This window comes from Nyctereutes procyonoides, unplaced genomic scaffold, assembly GCF_905146905.1.
Source record: "Nyctereutes procyonoides isolate TBG_1078 unplaced genomic scaffold, NYPRO_anot_genome, whole genome shotgun sequence".
Lineage (NCBI taxonomy): Eukaryota > Metazoa > Chordata > Mammalia > Carnivora > Canidae > Nyctereutes > Nyctereutes procyonoides.
The window spans coordinates 85,080,394-85,096,694 of NW_026575146.1; the positions used below are offsets into that span (position 1 = coordinate 85,080,394).

At 43.2% G+C, this 16,301-nt stretch overlaps 1 protein-coding gene across 1 annotated transcript in view; it reads right to left on the reverse strand.

Annotated features, from left to right (window-relative positions):
- The window catches only part of GPATCH1 (G-patch domain containing 1), a 43,343-nt gene that overhangs the window by 22,142 nt on the left and 4,900 nt on the right, over window positions 1-16,301 (reverse strand). Inside the window, exons 2-9 of the mRNA XM_055311697.1 lie at window positions 15,567-15,701; window positions 13,262-13,347; window positions 11,173-11,333; window positions 9,970-10,067; window positions 8,042-8,100; window positions 7,423-7,665; window positions 5,351-5,498; window positions 1,241-1,320 (exon numbers count right to left, since the gene is read on the reverse strand). Coding sequence (XP_055167672.1) covers window positions 1,241-1,320; window positions 5,351-5,498; window positions 7,423-7,665; window positions 8,042-8,100; window positions 9,970-10,067; window positions 11,173-11,333; window positions 13,262-13,347; window positions 15,567-15,701 — 1,010 coding nt within the window. The remainder of the gene's footprint in view (window positions 1-1,240; window positions 1,321-5,350; window positions 5,499-7,422; window positions 7,666-8,041; window positions 8,101-9,969; window positions 10,068-11,172; window positions 11,334-13,261; window positions 13,348-15,566; window positions 15,702-16,301) is intronic.

Consider the following 16,301-nt stretch of genomic DNA (forward strand, 5'->3'; position numbering starts at 1 on the left):
AACAAAGCTGCTGTAACCCCGAATATGGTTTTTTAAGCTGCACACCCCCATCCTCCCCTATTCTGAAGAACCGACAGGTCAAGCCACAGAGGCACTTAACAAACGTTTGCTGAATACAAAAACAAAGAACTGAAGTATGGGACAATCTACAGAGGGATGCCAACAAGGCAAATGGCCAGGAGCCACACTTGAGCTACCAGGACCTATCACCTAGTGATGCCTGCCTGTGAGCACATGGCTCTGATGGGTGACAATGAGTACCATTCGGCCTAGGCCATATGGCAATCTCAAAAACAGGACTGTCTGGAAAGGCATGCAGAGTTCTCCATGGGGCTTGACCAGCATGCATGCAGCCTCTTTCTCGTCTGTTTGCCCAGACAAGGAGTTCAGGGAACCCTGTCCATACGGGTCAACACTTTTCATGGCATTCAGGAGGCAGGGGGGCAGGGGCGGGGCTTATGACTTCCTGAAATTTTCTACTTTTCCTTAAGTTACACTGCCCTTGGAATTCTATCAATTCCATTTTCCTAACAGTTTCGAATGCAATTCTTTCCTTATTTTTTTTTTTTTAGGATTTTATTTATTTATCCATGAGAGACACGAGAGAGAGGCAGAGGGAGAAGCAGGCAGGCTCCCTGTAGGAGCCCAATGCAGGACTCGATCCTGGAACTCCAGGATTACACCCTAAGCCAAAGGCACATGCTCAACTGCTGAGCCACCCAGGTATCTCTGCAACTTTTTTTTTTTTTTAATGGAAATAGCCCCTTACATGGAGCTTGGATTTAAAAGATGAGTGATTGGGATCCCTGGGTGGCTCAGCAGTTTAGCCTTTGGCCCAGGGCGCGATTTGGCCCAGGGCACGATCCTGGAGTCCCAGGATTGAGTCCCACGTCGGGCTCCTGGCATGGAGTCTGCTTCTCCCTCTGCCTGTGTCTCTGCCTCTCTTTCTCTCTCTCTACGTCTATCATGAATAAATAAATAAAATCTTTAAAAAAAAAAAAAAGATGAGTGATTAAAAAAAAAGATCAGCAATTAGGGATTTTCAGTAAAATGTGATTACCAACTGTAATTTCTAATGCAGAGTATGTTTTCCTGGACAATCACTAGTGATTATACTGTTACTTTTTGAAAACAGAATTTACTTACTTTTAATTGGTAATATAATAACTTAGATTACATAGCAGCAAATATTTTAAGTACTAAACCAGTAAAAAATTAAAAAAATAAATTTTTTCCTTACTTTCTTAGAAGATAAAGGTTTAGAAGCCAAGGAAAATCCATCCAAAATTTTGCCAATGTATCGAAGATCTTTCTCTGATTCTACAAAATGATGTCGTTGATTAATTTCAGAAGCAGAAAAGATTAGAATAAGACAAAAGACGTCAGTTTTTTTAATCTCCAAGAACATACATACTACAAGTCACACGTGATTATCTCGCAGAGATAGCAGTAAAGGAGAGGGAAGAATGGCAGTAAAGCCCTCACACCTCTGTTGACTTAGTGACTGGCAGCCCAGCCCACAGCACCCTCAGCTGATTAGGTGGCCCCGGATGTGAGGCTATGGCTCTCCATGACAACTGCCTCAATGTTGTTTTTAGAAAAATTACTTAGGTCTTAAGCTACGCGTGGGGACACCAAAGAATATACTCTGTGGAGTAAAAGATCTTAAGAAAAACCATCAAGGGGACAAGTATAGTTAAAAATAAAATCATAACCATGAAGGAGTCATTCCTAAAACCAGGCAAGGACCTAGGGGCAGACTACCACCCCCCCCAATTTCCTTAGCAACCATCCAAAGAAAGCACAGAAGGCAATACAACCAGGTCAGTCAGTAATCTAATCTCATTCAAATTAAAAGGTACTTTTGTCTTTTCCTCAAATGAAATTCTAACAAGAGCTAAAGATCACTCATGGAACAGAATGACCAGTGCCCTGTTGCCTTGGAGCCAGGGATCGGCCACTGGTTGCGGAGATAGCCTCATGGGCAGGGGCTCTTGATTCTCAAGGATTTCCTGAGCACAGTGGTTATGTCAAAAATCCATATGCACGGACTGCATTTTTCTGTAGCAAAAAGCTCCTTCTGCACGAGTACTGTGAGTGCTTACACAAGCTGGCTAGCTGGTCTGAAGAAGATGCGGCCACGTGCTGTGCAGATGGGGCTGAAGCCCTGCAGCCACGTAAAACACAGCCCAGCCCTGTAACTACCCCTCCCCCACAAAGTCATTCTTTGCAGCTCAACTCATGTGGAACTTTTGTACCAGCTTCTGAAGTTCCTAAAATTCTCCAGGGTAATTTGGGATTAATTTTCACACTCCGGGCACCCCCATGGTTATAGCAGCATTATTTACAATAGCCAAATTATGGAAGCAGCCTAAGTGTCCATTGATAGAAGAATGGATAAAGAAGACATGGTGTATATATACAATGAATATTGCTCAGCCATCAAAAAGAATGAAATTTTGCCATTTGCAATGACATGGATGGGGCTAGACTGTATTATGTGAAGCAAAAGAAGTCAGTCAGAGAAAGACAAATACTGTATGATTTTACTCATATATGGAACTTGAGAAAACAAACGAGCAAAGGGAAAAAAAAAGAGAGAGAGAGAGAAAGAGACAAACCAAGAAACAGACTCTTAACTAAAAAGAACAAACTAATGGTTACCAGAGGGGAGGTGGATGGAGGGATGGGTGAAATAGGTGATGGGGACTGGGGTGCCCAGGTGACTCAGTCAGTTAAGTCTCTAGCTCTTGGTTTCGACTCAGGTCATGATCTCATGGGTTGTGGAGTCAAGCCTCATGTTGGGCTCCACATTCAGTGGGGAGTCTGCGTGAAAATCCTCTCCCTCTGCCCTTTCCCCGACTTGCATGTACTCACCCACACCCATGTATGCTCACTCTCTCAAATAAATAGATCTTTAAAAAAAAAAAAAGAAAGAAACAGGTGATGGGGATTAAGGACTGCACCTGTCGTGATGAGCACAGGGTTATGTATGGAATTGTTGAATCACTATATTGTACACCTGAAACTAATGTTACACTGTATGTTAACTAAACTGGAATTAGAATTAAATTAAAATTTAAAACCCCTTCATACTCTTAAAATTTTTGTTTTCATTTAAAGCCCAGCAATTTTACTTTTATGAATTTATTCTGAAGAAATAAAAAGCAAATGTGCAGACAGAGCCACAGAATATTTATTATAGCCATATGGATCATGAAAAAAAAATAAGAATAGTTTAAAAATCAACCATGAAGACTGACTAAATTTAGATTTACTCAGTGATAAACCTTCAAGTCAAAACTATAGAATTTGTGCCTGGTGTGAGAGGAGAGGGGATAAGGGGAGCCTGGGGAGGTCAGGCTTGACAAAGGGAAGGGTGGAATTGAGTCAACAGGCCCAAAGGTGTTATATAAAGAAAAAGCCAGGGATTTGGCCCAGGAGGCAAATTTATATATATATATTTATTATAGTTTATTAACTATTATATAATTAATATATTGGTGTTATGTAATATATATTAATAGTGTGTTAGTGCATTAACATAACCAATAATTAACATGTTAGTATAACCTATGATATTATTATAACATATTAGTACACATCTTTTCTTTCTTTCTTTTTTTAATTTTTATTTATTTATGATAGTCACACACACAGAGAGAGAGAGGCAGAGACACAGGCAGAGGGAGAAGCAGGCTCCATGCACCGGGAGCCCGACGTGGGATTCGATCCCGGGTCTCCAGGATCGCGCCCTGGGCCAAAGGCAGGCGCCAAACCGCTGCGCCACCCAGGGATCCCTCTTTTTCTTTTTTTTAAAGAGACAGGGTAGGGAGGGGCAGAGGGAAAGGGATAGAGAAAGAATCTTAAGAGGCTCCACACCCAGCACAGGGCCTCATTCGGGGCTCCATCCCACGACTCTGAGATCATGACCTGAGCAGAAATCAAGAGTCCAACTGACCCACCCAGGCACCCCATACATTTTCTTTTAGGTTATAAAATTACATAGTATTAGTAGAAAATTTTGAAAATACAGGTAACTAAAAGGAAGTGGTAACACCAACTAACATTTAGGTGCACACTCTTCTAGCCTCTTGGGTAAAACCCTAGATTCTTTTTTGGTGATGAGGACAGAGGCCACTGACACGTAGAGAGTGCTTGCTATGTGCCCAGGATTTCTTAAACCATTTTCGTACTATAACATCCCCATGGGTGTGCCACGGTCATGCCCAGGTCCAGGCAGGGATGCCGAGGCACAGGGAGATAAAGCAGTCTGCCCAAGGCCGTAGATGACAGGGCCGGAGTGGAGGCGGTCTGTCTTCAGAACGTGTGTTCACAGACATTAAGCAAACTACCCCTAAAAATTGTTTTGTGCCTCCCTTTTTTTCTGCCAGACATGCAAAATAGGCATCCTTTGGGAAGTTACGCTTCGATTTCTTAGATTATTTCAACACGTATGTTTCAGATGTATTTTACAGTTTGATCAGATTTTACGTGAAGACAACTAGAAATCCTTACTTCATTGAGGTGCTTCTTACTATTATAACCAAAGAAGAGCAGCATTATTTATTCAGTCGTTGGGCAGGCACTGTGCCCAGCATGAAGTTATGCCACTTAATCCTCACAATGACCTTCAGAGTGGATTTGATCCTCACTTTACAAATGACGCCCAGAGAGGTCATAAGCCTCACCCAAGGCCCCGCTGTTGAGCAGCAGATGGCCGTGAGCCAGATTCAGTCACATGACTCCAAATCACACGCTACCCACACCTTCTCTGGAAAGAAACACTAAAATACTACTTAGAACCACAGGATCTGAATCCCTATAGACTCTGACCAGAAATCCAAGTTGTGTTGAGAGGTGTCCATCTCCTCACCCAAGAAGAGCGGCCTAAGAGCCAGGGACTCGAGTAAGGAGACAGGCTGGGTGCCAAGTTCCCTCCTGCTGCGGGTCCCCACGCCTGGCCTCTGGCCTTGATGCTTGAGTTGGCCTACCTTGGCCAGCTGGCCAGGGCCTCAGGCTTCCCTCTGACCCCATGCTACCTCTACCCTGCAGCACAAGCTCCTGGCCTTATAACCGCTCCCTCTCCTGATTCCAGACGTCTTTCCTCTCCTTACTTTGACCTTGTCTCGACAACTGGCTCTGGCTCCGACCCAGTCTACATCTACCTTTGCCTTACAGCCCCCGCCCCCCGACTGGGTCTCTCTTCTCCTTTGTTTCTCACCCTGCTTCTTTCACCAACAACCCCAACTCCACAGAGGCTGACACTGCAGTGTTGGTTCTGCAACCCCTTCTTCCTGCAATACCCCGACATTTGGTCCTATCATCAATTGTGAATCTACGGGATTACCTTTCTGATTTTTATATTGCCTGGGTGCTGTCCAGCCATAGAGTCCGTCTCCAGGTTCCTCATCCTTCAAAATGGTGTCATACTTGGATAAAGTTTCTGTGGCATAGATGTCATCATCTTCCTCTTCCAGGGCACCAACACCAAAAGCCTTCAAAAACAAGGTTTTGAACTGAATAATTACAGGTTTCAGGGTGTGTCTCCACTGAAGGACAAAGCTACTTTAAGGATGTGATTGAACAGACCACATTATCACCACAAGATCACCAAAAGAGAAGTGGAAGACCAGCTTAACACACAGACTCAAGTCCTCTTAGAGACACTGGCCAGAAGTGAATGCCATGCCATGCCTCCAGTGCTGGAGCTCCCTCTGGGCCCAGCAGCAGCTACAGGTCTGGGTCCCAGCACAGGGAGGGGTGGAGAACACAGCCGAGAAGAGGGTCTCCAAAAGGAGAAAGGCAGGATATTCATCTACTGCTCAGTGTGGCCTGGGGCCAGGGCTGGTGACCAAGATCTGAAGGCCACCACTTCTGAAACAGCTATTGTAAGAACTCCTAATCTTTGTGGAACGTGGCCTCTAACAAGTATCACTTTTTGTTGAAAAAAAAAAAAAAAAACTGGGGAAAGAAAGGTAATGACAACACTTTCTAAATGTAATTTAAGAAAGAGCCTCTGAATCAATTTGAGAGCACAGGCAATCAATGAAAGCTCTCCATCTCCCTAAAGGTAAAAAGCCAGCCTCCCACGTGAAATGTATATTCATGTTTCCAACCTGAGTCATGCAGCACTAGGAAACAGTCTGAGAGGCAGTAAAATCTGGACTTGAACTTGGGAGAGGCAGATTGCAATTCAACTATTAACTCAATCAAAGGGGGAGGTGTGTTTTTCTGCTCGGCAAGGGTGTGAGAAAGCAGTCCTCAGTCCTAGAAACACACAAATTCCAAAAACATCAGGTCACAGGATGTCAGCAGTACATATTAAAATCAAGAAGGTGGGGATCCCTGGGTGGCTCAGCGGTTTAGCATCTACCTTTGGCCCAGGGCGTGATCCTGGAGTCCTGGGATCAAGTCCCACATCGGGCTCCCGGCATGGGCCTGCTTCTCCCTCCTCCGATGTCTCTGCCTCTCTCTGTCTCTATGTCTATCATAAATAAATAAATAGGGATCCCTGGGTGGCGCAGCGGTTTGGCGCCTGCCTTTGGCCCAGGGCACGATCCTGGAGACCCAGGATCGAATCCCACATCGGGCTCCCGGTGCATGGAGCCTGCTTCTCCCTCTGCCTGTGTCTCTGCCTCTCTCTCTCTCTCTTTCTGTGTGACTATCATAAAAAAATAAAAGAATAAAAAAAAATTAAAATAAATAAATAATAAATAAATAAATAAATAAATAAATAAATAAATATTAAAAAATAAAGTAAAATCAAGAAGGTGGGCGATCCCTGGGTGGCTCAGTGGTTTAGCGCCTGCCTTTGGCCTAGGGCGCGATCCTGGAGTCCCAGGATCGAGTCCCACGTCGGGCTCCTGGCGTGGAGCTTGCTTCTCCCTCTGCCTGTGTCTCTGCCTCTCTCTCTCTGTCTATCATAAATAATAAATAAATAAATATTTTTTTTAAAAAATCAAGAAGGGGGATCCCTGGGTGGCGCAGCGGTTTGGCACCTGCCTTTGGCCCAGGGCGCGATCCTGGAGACCCGGGATCGAATCCCACGTCGGGCTCCCAGTGCATGAAGCCTGCTTCTCCCTCTGCCTATGTCTCTGCCTCCCTCTCTCATTCTGTGTGACTATCATAAATAAATAAAAATTAAAAAAAAAGAGTTTAGATACTTTAATAAATAAATAAATAAATAAATAAATAAATAAATAAATAAATAAATAAATAAAAATAAAATAAAAATAAAAATAAAAATAAAAAATCAAGAAGGTGTGCTTGACAGGTCTTCAGAAAAGACCGAGGAAAACAGAACCACTTCAAAGTCTCCATGCAGTCAACAAATAATGAGCACCTACTATATACATAATATGATGTGAAAAGCATTCTCATTCGTCAGCAGTGCCATATTCATGAAACAGAAACTTTTACCTGGCCTGAAATTCCCAATTTCCTTCCTTTATTCACTCCAATCTCTCCAAGAAGATTGCTGGTCCCTTGGGATCCCCCACCGAAAAGATTAAAATGTTCTCCCGAAGTTCCAAACAATGCTTGGTGGGGATCCAGGCCCTTGTAAGCCAGTCCATGCACATTATCTTTAGGTGTGAAATCCACAGGTGTGACGTCTTTGGGGGCAAAGGTCACATTTTCAGGCACATAGTCATCATCTTCCTCCTATTCACAATGATGCAAAAGTGGAATGAAGGTGACTCATTGACTGGTGCATAGTCCTGTAAATGCTATTTTCAAATGATTAATTCCAAACAGAACATGGACCAAACTTCCATTCCCTCTATCAGAAATCACTAAATCAAGTTCTTGATACTAACACAAATAATAACACCACTTTAAGAATCTGACAGACTTGGGATATCTAAGGTGTTGGCATGTTGCTGAATACATTCTCTGACGTGAAGGTAGTTTTAGGGTAGGACTGTTTCACTGTAATGGGATCCAACTGATTTCTAACATCGTTTGGATCCTCAAATTTCATGTTCGTAAAGTAACATGTTTCGGTACCAAACTCGAGGTCAGTCATGCCTTACCATACCTCAGATCCTTCAGAGCCTCCGGGGGGTAGTGCACAGCCATAGATTTTTACTCCAGGATCTATAAAAGCGATTTCAAATACATTGGTCATGAGCCACAGAAAATACAGAAACCTGACTTGCTGACACTCTTTAGGGGTTCGCGACAGCCCTTATGAAAGGTGCTCTGGCTTTACGGTCAGAGTCTGCTCACTCAGGAATTGTTTTCACCAGCCCCTACCCCATCCACACTCCGCAATAATGTGCTCCACAACTAACCACTACTGCCCCAGCATCACGGAGAACCCGAAGGAAATCGTTACTGCCTCCAAGAGTTCCTTGTCTGGCTAGAGAGATCAAGGACAAGAAATAAAATAATCCTGTTAAACTGTGTCACAGTTTTGACAAGACTAAGAAACAGCATGGTGCTAGCAGGAATATAAACTAGTGCAATTCTTCCAGAAGGCCATTATGTGTGACACACAAAAAAGCCTTAAAATACAGTTGACCTTTTGAGAATGTGAACTGGTAAAGCCACTGTGGAAAACAGTATGGATTTTCCTCAAAAAATTAAAAATAGAACTACCTTATGATCCAATAATTCCACTACCGGGTATTTATCCAAAGAAAACAAAAGCACTAATTTGAAAAGATACATGCGGGGAGGGGCGGAGAGGCGAAAAAAAAAAAAAAAAGAAAGAAAAGATACATGCACCCCTATGTTTTACTGCAGCTTTATTTACAATGGCCAAGATATGGAAGCAGCCTAAGCGTCCATCAATAAAGGAATAGATAAGAATAATGGGGTATATCTAATATCCAATGGAATATTACACAGCCATAAAAAAAGATGAGATCATGCCATTTGTGACATGGACAGACCCAGAGGGTATTACGCTAAGTGAAATAAATCAGACTGGGAAAGACAAATATCATAGGATTTCATTCATAGGTGACATCTAAAAAAAATAAATGAACAAGTAAACAAATAGCAGAATCAAATTTATAAATACAGAGAACAAACTGATGATTCCTAGAGGGAAGGGGGCAAAACGGGTGAAGGGAAGTGGGTGATACAGGCCTGGAGTTACAGAAGGAATAAGTCACAGGAGTAAAAGGCCCAGCACAAGGAATAGAGTCAATATATTGTAAAAGTGTCGCAACAGAGGTAGCTATAGTCACGCCACCATAGTGCAGATTTGTCAAAGCACTAGGATGTACAGCTGAAACTAATGTAACGTTGTGTATCAACTATACTCAAATTTAAATTTTTTTTTAAAATACCAGTTGACCTTTGAACAACACAGCTTTGAAGTACGCAGCTCCATTTATACACAGAGTTTTTACAGTACCATTAATGTAAATATAGTTTCTCCTCCTTCTAATTTCCTTAATAACATTTTCTTTCCTATGGCTTACTTTATTGTAAGAATACAGTATAGAATACATATTACATACAAAATACATGTTCCTTGACTGTTTTTGTTATAGGTAAGCCTCCTGGCCAACAGTTACGTTCTGGCAAAGTAAAAGGTAACGTGGAAATATAACACTGTATGTTAATTATACTTGAAAATAAACAAATTAATGTTACACGTGGTTTTCCACTGCCTCCAGGGTTAGTGCCTCTAACCCCTTTGTTCAAGAGTCATGAATCAACTGTACACGCATACTACTGGATCCAGCAATTTTATTTCTAGAAACATGTAGCCATTAAAAAGTATACTACGGGGACGCCTGGGCCTTAAGCATCTGCCTTCAGCTCAGACCATGATCCCAGGGACCTGGGATGGAGCCCTGGGTCAGGCTCCCTGCTCAGTGAGGAGTGGGCTTCTCCCTCTCCTTCTGCCCCCCACCCACCTGGCTCATGTTCCTTCTCTCACTCTTACTCTCTCAAAAAAAAAAAAAAAAAAAAGTATGCCACAGAACAGATGACAATTGATAGACATACCAGGTTTTTGTCGGCGTGGTCTTCTCTTTACTCGAGGGCCAATTCCTTGTCCTTCCTTCCAACCCATTTTTCTTAGCAATTCAAAACCAATAGATAATCTAGGATATCAAGACACTGAATGTGAACCTTCTCTTATAATCACTAGAGGACAGTAAGAAATAAGCAGCCTTTGAGTCCCTGTCTAGCCAACACCTAAGTCCTGCCTGAGCCCTAAACACAGCCCGCCCTGCTCCACATCAGAATTGCATGGCCCTGCTGATCCGGCCACAGCTGACTGGATTTGGGTGCACACTCGACCTGGGGAAGTTGATCTGATGCCCTCTCTGCTGGGCCTTTGGAATGGCCACCTGGGGACTCTAAATGGTCCTTGTCTAGTCTGTGATCTAGAAAACAAGAAGTCGGGATGCCTGGGTGGCTCAGGGGTTGAGCGTCTGCCTTCGCCTCAGGGTGTGATCCTGGGGTCCCAGGATCGAGTCCCGCATCGGGCTCCCTGCATGAAGCCTGCTTCTCCCTCTGCCTGTGTCTCTGCCTCTCTCTGTGTCTCTCTCATGAATGAATAAATAGAATCTTAAAAAAAAAAAAAAAAGAAGAAGACGAAGAAGAAAGGAAGGAAGGAAGGAAGAAAACGAGAAGTCTGAAGCTGTCACATCAGGCCACAGGCCCAGGAGCAGAACAAGGAGATTCATAGAAAGAGACGGTAGAATGAGGCAGACAGGAGAGAGACCTTAAGGCTGCTGAAGGAAAGGGTGGGAGGGAAGGTACCCCAGTTCCTAACAGCTCACCAGCCTCCACAAGCCCCAGCAGCACAGCTAGTCATTGGAGCTCTAGAACATACCATGCAATAAAAGTGCAAGATCCTTTTGGCAAAAACCCCTTTTGCACTCAAGCTAGGCTTCTCCTACTTGTAACCAAACTATCTGTAATTAAGATCATTATATGTATGCAAAGCACTGATGCCAAGATCAGAAAAGGAAGAATTAAATTCTTCTCACTTTGGGACGCCTGGGTGGCTCAGTCAGTTAAGCGTCTGTCTTTGGTCCAGATCATGATCCTGGACTGAGCCCCGCATCAGGCTCCCTGCTCAGCCTGGAGTCAGCTTCACCCTCTGCCCCTCCCTCTGTTCATGCTTATTCTCTCTCTCTTTCACATGCTCTCAGATAAATAAACACAATCTTTAAAATAAATAAATAAGTAAATTCTCACTTTGCTGGTGTTATGAGGTCATCAAGCAGAGTAGCTCCAGGAATGGGGGCAGTAGCAGCTGCTAACTGCCTGGCCTTTTCTCGTATTCTATCTTTGGTTTTGGAAGCAAAATCATCCGTGGTAACAATTGCTTTAGGTGCTATCCCAAATTCACTAAGATCCTTAAAAAAAAAAAAAAAAGTTCAAACAGAATTGCTTACATCGTTTGGTGATTAACCATAATACATCACCTAGCTTTATTTCTTTAAAAAAAAACCAAAAGTTTAAACTACACAACTGTTGAGTTACCTGGCTGGCTCTCTCAGAAAAGCATGCAACTCTTGACCTCAAGGGTCATGACTTCGAGCCCCATGTTGGGTATAGAGATTACATAAATAAATGAATTAACACTTTAAAAAAAAACAAACAAAAACTACACAACTGAAGTAGGAATCAGTGGAGCAGCTGACTTTACATCTGACTTTGGAACTTCACATAAGTTAAGGCCAGTGGTGGAGCACAAGGCATGACAATAACCACTCGGTGAGGTCACATCAGGTACAGCCAAGCTAGGAAGACAGGAAGTAATTAAAATCTACTAATTACTTCTACAGTAAGTAAGTATGTTCCTCTTGGATGATATTTCAAAGGTCAGAGTGCAGGGGGCAAATCTTAGAGTCACAGCCAACAAGCATTCCTGAGCACCTACGTGCTCCTTTAAGTGTGTTTGCATTTCCTGTTGGCTGCCTTTCACTTTCCAACATCCTGTGCCTCTCCTTCTTTCCTCACAGAGCCCTGAAGCTGTGTAGGCACCTGCCTTCCTCCGTGCTACCATGCACTCCTGGAGCAGGGTCCTGGTGTGCATGCTGGGACCAGAGAAGGGTTAGGGAGTGGAGGTTCATGTCATTTCTATGACAGTCCTTTGATCCCGTTTCCTTTGCCAAGGACTGCTTTAAGAATGAGCACATAAAACAATCTGCCCAGGGCCCCTGGGTGGCTCAGTCACCGTCCGACTCTTGGTTTTGGCTCAGGTCATGATTTCAGGGTCGTGAGAGCGAGCCCCATGCTGGGCTCCCACTCAGCGGGGGGTTTGCTCCAGATTTTCTCCTTCCCTCCCTCTCTCTCTTTCTCTATCTCTTTCTCTCTCCCCTCCCTCCACTCCCCACACACTCCCCTTCTAAAAATAAATAAATAAATCTCAAAAAACAAAGTGAAACAAAACAACAATCTGTCCAAGCAGATGTGAGGGAAAATCCACAGCAGGACTCGTGAATGGTTTCCTTGCTCTCAAGAAAAGATACAAGAGAAAAGTCTTCCTTCCACTGGCTAATGCCCTCGCAGATGTGCCATCAGGAACTACTGCGGCCACCTTGGGACCACAGGGAGAGCTAATGTAAGAAGCTGACTCACACAAGATGGCTGAGAAGGAACGACTGACCTGGGCCTCGCTGACATATAGACTTCTCGCAGCATGAGTCACGTTTCCTTATAGATTATGCTAGTCAAATAGGAAGAGGACCTCTGCTTGCCTCTTCTCTGCAGCCGAAAGCATGTTAATATAGTGTTTGTTTAATCTTTACCGCAAATGAATCCACAAATGGGTTTTGGTTTAATTTTAGAACAAAATGGAACACATCCCTAGGCCAGCAGGAACTTCCTCACCAGCCCTCAATTACTCCTAAGAAGTTGGTGGTCATCGTTGCTTTAATGATGTAGATGCCTGCATGTGGCTCCCTTTCACTCCTTCCTGGTCTAGTTGCTCACTGTTCCTTAAATTGCAGGGGGCACAGCAGTTACTGTGAAGGGCTATAGACTCAGCTCCATGGATACTGCACCTTGGGGACAAATGGAGCTTTTTCAAAGAAACTTGCCTATAAATAAATTTCCTCTCCACTCTTAACTTTAGAAACTGGCCCCAGTATAAGATGTTATCCCAGTGAACAAGAATCCATTGATGTACAGAGCACACTAGTCCAAATACCTAAAAGATAAAGCCTGGCAAACAAAGAAGGCATCGTCCACTGAACTTTCCGGGGGGAGTAAAGGTGCTGCAACAGCCAACTGCACACCTCCCACTGGCTAAGTGGCAGTTAAAGTTCTGCATACCCACCTCTTCATCCATAAAATCTTCCGGACCAAGAACAGATTTGTCTGCTCTGTTCTGTCGTGAAGACACAAAGGAAGAGGGTGTCCATCCTTGAAAGAAAAGAATTAGAATATTACAATTTTGGTTTATAACTAAATAATTAAATAATAATGCAGTTATGAACCTGAAACCCCCAATACCTATAAACTCTTAGCTCCTTCCCATCTCCCTGGTCATAGACATAATTAAGTGACATAAACATATCAATGCCCCCATCTCCTGTTGTCAGAACTTAGTAGATGCCATGAGGTTTCTCCCTAAAAATGTGGAACCAAGAGAAATCAAATAATTACACTGAAATTGGCATTCTTTTCACAAGCAGATGTGTGCAAAAAAAATGCAAGGTCACTTTAAAAAGCAGGACCACTCTGAGACCAGCAGAACAGCCGTAGACACCAACTTGTTAACACAGCACAGAAATACCAAGTCAGGGTGCACAAGTCAGCTATGAAAGCGTGGCTAGAACCGGAGTCACAGAAGCAGTGCAGACAACATTCAGGGTGCCCTGGCCCAAGGACTCAACCTGGCTGGTCTAAGGGCAGGCAGTGCCCATCCCAGGTCCCCAGTTCCATCACACACCTGAGTCCTATAACTACCACTCCTGCTCCCTGTCCATGGCCACCAAGCCTGAGCCACACCTACCGTGTGAGGCACTAGAGGTCAAATGTATCTGTAACCTTCTAAGACACACTTTTTTAGTTTTCTCTAAGACTGACACACCTCCCTTCTGAAATTCTACAAGAGTCTGGTGGACCTAAGAAGGATGGAAGAGACCTGTTCTTGGCCAGTGGGTGGAGCAGGTTTCTGGGCAGGCCTGGGAGACATCCCTGGGGTATCCAGGAGTGAGGATCAGCTCTTCCAAGCTACAGCCTTCCTCCACTTTGGATTTCTGCAGTCTTCGCCCAATTTCTGCACAGTCCTCCTCATGGTAAAGAGATACTCCAGTGTATTAACCTATCCCAGTCTCCCTGACAATCATTTGAGCTGGTCTTTTTTTGTTTTTTTTAATTTTTTTTTAATTTTTATTTATTTATGATAGTCACAGAGGGAGAGAGAGAGAGAGGCGCAGAGACATAGGCAGAGGGAGAAGCAGGCTCCATGCACCGGGAGCCCGATGTGGGACTCGATCCTGGGTCTCCAGGATCGTGCCCTGGGCCAAAGGCAGGCGCCAAACCGCTGCGCCACCCAGGGATCCCTGAGCTGGTCTTATTACAGTAGACGGCACAGCTGTAATTGCAACAGCCAGCACTGGATTAGTGTTCTTCCTTCGTGATAAATCCTACCATCATTTTTAACATTTTTGTAAGTGTGCTTAGTAGTCCTTTAGTTACCTTTTGCCTCTTCTAATAATAACGCTGAATATTCCATAGAGCATTTCCATCTCCTCTGGAGTAAAGTGTTTAAATACTTCGATCATTTGCTCTTTATACATTCTGGACATTGAACTTCAAACCACCTTATTTACCCCAACTGTTTTTCTTACACAGCTTTTTGTTCTTTCTTGCACTGCTTTTTTCATCTTTATTTTACTATTGTTCTACATAAGTTACTGTGTGTCTATAAAAGATGCGCCTCATCTCGTTCTTAACAATTGCTACATGAGTTACTAGGTTCATCTTTCCCTCAGATCTGACACGGAAAGCAATGTTCTTCCAGTTTCTGTATGCAAACATTTCAAAACCATGCATTACTTTAAACAATGCAGAATTTATTATATTGTATAACGTGAAAGTTTTATTTTATTTATTTTATTATTATTTTTTAACGTGAAAGTTTTAACTGATTTTTCTTCAGGTCGAGAGCATGCACTGACCGGTGCTGCGGTGGGCCCTGGGGTCAGGAGAGAGTGGCTCTGACCCTCAGAGGCCTCATCTATAAAGCAACTATGATACCTGTCCTCAGTCACCGAGTCATGTGAGACAAAGGTTCCCTGAGTTAATCTGTGTAACAGCACTTTGTGTGTAGCAAGATGTGATGTAAAACGGAAGTCATTATCATCATCTAGCCATCTGGTGAGAATGTATCTTTGTTTTTTCTTTAAGTAAAAGAAAACTTTCACTCTCAGGTTGTAATGAACAACATACTGATAGACTGCAAACATGCCAAACACTGAAAGAACACAAAAGTCTAAGGCATATTAAAATGTTTAAAGAAGTTTTTTTTTTTTAAAAAAAAAAAGGGGGGGGGAGAGGTGGAAGAGGGGGAGAAACGTATGATATTTCAGTCATTTGCTTCAGTGATATTAGAGCCATAAGCGGGAAAATCATACCTTCCTTTGAACCAACAGTGTTGAAGTACCCAGCAGAGAAACCTCCACTAAAGGCTCCATGAAATCGTTTATACCTTCCTTTTTCATCTCTGACAGTCTGATCCTGAAGGGGAATTGGTTTCTTTGGTCTTTCACCTGAAAAAAATATTTTGAATGAGAGAGAAAGGGTTGGGAGATTAGAAAAATTTAGGGAAAATGTCATTTCTTTTTTTTTTTTAAGATTTTATTTATTTATTAGAGAGAGAGAAAGAGAAATGAGTAGGCAGAGGGAGAGGGAGAAGCAAACTCTCCATTGAATTGGGAGTCCAACTCAGGACTTGATCTCAGGACCTTGGGATCATGACCTGAGCTGAAGGCAGATGCTTAACTGACTGAGCCACCCCGGTGCCCCTGAAAATGTCATTGCTTAAACATAATGAATTGTTTTCTTCTTGTAATTTCAAATATAACCATTTTTTTCAAAAGATTTATTTATTTGAGAGAGAGAGTACATGCCAAGGGGGAAGGACAGTGGGAGAGGGAGAATCTGAAGCAGACTCCACACAGTGTAGAGCCCGATGCAGGGCTCGATTCTATGACCCTGAGATCATGACTCGAGTTGAAACCAAGAGTCTGAACCTCAACCACCTGAGTCACCCAGGCACCCCTCAAAAAAACAACTTTAAGTTTTTAATTCTAGACTTTACTAGCTTATACAGTTTAGAAAGTAACACATTGTATCAAGCTTCTTTTTTA